Source organism: Rhinopithecus bieti, unplaced genomic scaffold (assembly GCF_001698545.2).
Source record: "Rhinopithecus bieti isolate Rb0 unplaced genomic scaffold, ASM169854v2 scaffold_12469, whole genome shotgun sequence".
Taxonomy (NCBI): Eukaryota; Metazoa; Chordata; class Mammalia; order Primates; family Cercopithecidae; genus Rhinopithecus; species Rhinopithecus bieti.
The window spans coordinates 1-2062 of record NW_016847059.1 but is presented as its reverse complement, the minus strand read 5'-3'; the positions used below and the strand labels follow the sequence as shown (position 1 = coordinate 2062).

Here is a 2062-nt window from a genome sequence, read left to right as displayed (position 1 = left end):
AAAAAGAGGAGAAACCCAGCTGGCCAATCGATTTCCCGCACTCGTCTTCCGCCCCTATCCCGTCCGCTTCTTAAAGGGGCTAACCTATCTCTGTCTGGGCCCTCCTATTTCCACAGGCAAGGCTACCTTAGTCCTTTTAAAAGGCAGAGCGCGGAGGGGGCTGGATTCTACGAGGAACCAATGAAAAGCCTCACTCGGCAATTCTACGAGGAACCAATGAAAAGCCTCACTCGGCCTCCGTTCCTCCCACTCGGCCTCCGTTCCTCCCACTTCTTGCTGAGGTCAAAGGCCTGCGTCAGCCTCGGCAGTGAGCTGGGAGGTACCAGGTAAGGAAGGTACGGTGGCCCCCAGCCGTGGGTGAGAGAAGCTCCACTCTGACACCCCCGTTGCTGCAGGTCGCTGTCGTTGCTCCGCTCGCTCTGAGAGAGCATGGCCCTGAGAGGCGTCTCCGTGCAGCTGCTGAGCCGCGTTCCTGGCCTGCGCGTCTTTCGCACGTGGGTCTCGTCGGCGGCTAAGACCGGTCAGTGCGGGATCGGGAGTGTGGAGGGAAGGAGGGAGGAACTGGGGGCTTAGGGACTTTCCGGGGGTGACTTTCCCGTTCTGTGCTTGCAGAGAAAGGCGGGAGGACACAGAGCCAACTGGCCAAGTGTAAGGACCTCTGGTCGCGCCGTGTGTCTGCTGCCCCTGTTCAGCTGTCTGTCTGCCCCAGGTGGACTCTGTCCCCTAATGCGAGGGGTGCCCGAGGGGTGGCAGCGTCGTGGCCAGGGTCAGAGGCACTAAGGCAGTGAGTGCGCTGTGCCTGCGGGGCCGGAGAAAGCTCACCTGGTCAGTCTCGTTTGCAGCTCGCAGTAGCCGGGAGGCAACATGGGTGTGGAGCGGTAGGGCTGATGAGGGTCCGAGAAGGGAGGGCACAGTGATCAGGCGGACTGGACCGAGGCGAATTCCTGCTCCCCTTCCCAGCCTCGCGTCCCAAGTTTGACTGGCAGGACCCGCTGGTGCTGGAGGAACAGCTGACCACAGATGAGATCCTCATCAGGGACACCTTGCGCACCTACTGCCAGGAGAGACTCATGCCTCGCATCCTGTTGGCCAATCGCAACGAAGGTGGGCGGGCTGGTGGGTGCCCTGAGGCTGCTCCTCCCCCTGGAGCCACAGCCACCCCGCCTCAAGGCCCCCTTGTCCTTGGGGCTGGGGCTTCCTGTGGCCTAGGGCTGGGCCTGAATTTGGGCACTTGTCCCTTTGCAGTTTTTCATCGGGAGATCATTTCGGAGATGGGGGAGTTGGGTGTGCTGGGCCCCACCATCAAAGGTAGGAACAAGTGTCTGTCCACACACTGCAGACCCCTCTGTATTCTGAAAGCCTCTTCCTCCTTCCCTCCCTCCCGCCCTCCTTCCCTCTCTCCTCTCTCCCTCCCTCCCTTCTTTCTCTTTCTTTTCCTTTCCTTTTCTTTCCTTTTTTTTTTTTTTCCCCTGGAGTCTCCCTCTGTTGCCGAGGCTGGAGTGCAGTGGCACTATCTTGGCTCACTGCAAACTCCGCCTCCCAGGCTCAAGCGATTCTCCTGCCTCGGCCCTTCTAGTAGCTGGGATTACAGGCACGTGGCACCATGCCTGGCTAATTTTTGTATTTTTAGTAGAGACAGAGTTTCACCATGTTGGCCAGGCTGGTCTCAAACTCCTGACCTCAGGTGGTCTACTCACCTCAGCCTCCTAAAGTGCTGGGATTATAGACATGAGCCACCGCATTCAGCTTTTTTTTTTTTTGAGACAGAGTTTTGCTCTTGTTGCCCAGACTGGAGTGCAGTGGTGAGATTTTGCCTCACTGCAACCTCCGCCTCCTGAGTTTAAGTGATTCTCTTGCCTCAGGCTCCCGAGTAGCTGGGATTACAGGCATCTGCCACGCCTGGCTAATTTTTGTTTTTTGTTTTTTTTTTGAGACGGAGTCTTGCTCTGTCGCCCAGGCTGGAGTGCAGTGGCCAGATCTCAGCTCACTGGAAGCTCCGCCTCCCAGGTTTACGCCATTCTCTTGCCTCAGCCTCCAGAGTAGCTGGGACTACAGGCACCTG

General features: G+C 58.1%; 1 protein-coding gene across 1 annotated transcript; it reads left to right on the top strand.

Moving 5' to 3' along the window:
* Positions 1-219: 219 nt before the first annotated feature.
* LOC108525164 (glutaryl-CoA dehydrogenase, mitochondrial-like) lies at positions 220-1383 on the top strand (the record flags this gene model as incomplete). The annotated part of the gene is made up of 5 exons (XM_017866227.1): positions 220-326; positions 396-520; positions 613-648; positions 961-1104; positions 1246-1383. Coding segments are annotated over exons 2-5 (409 nt in total), but the record flags the coding sequence as incomplete, so codon positions are not given.
* Between the last annotated feature and the right edge of the window lie 679 nt (positions 1384-2062).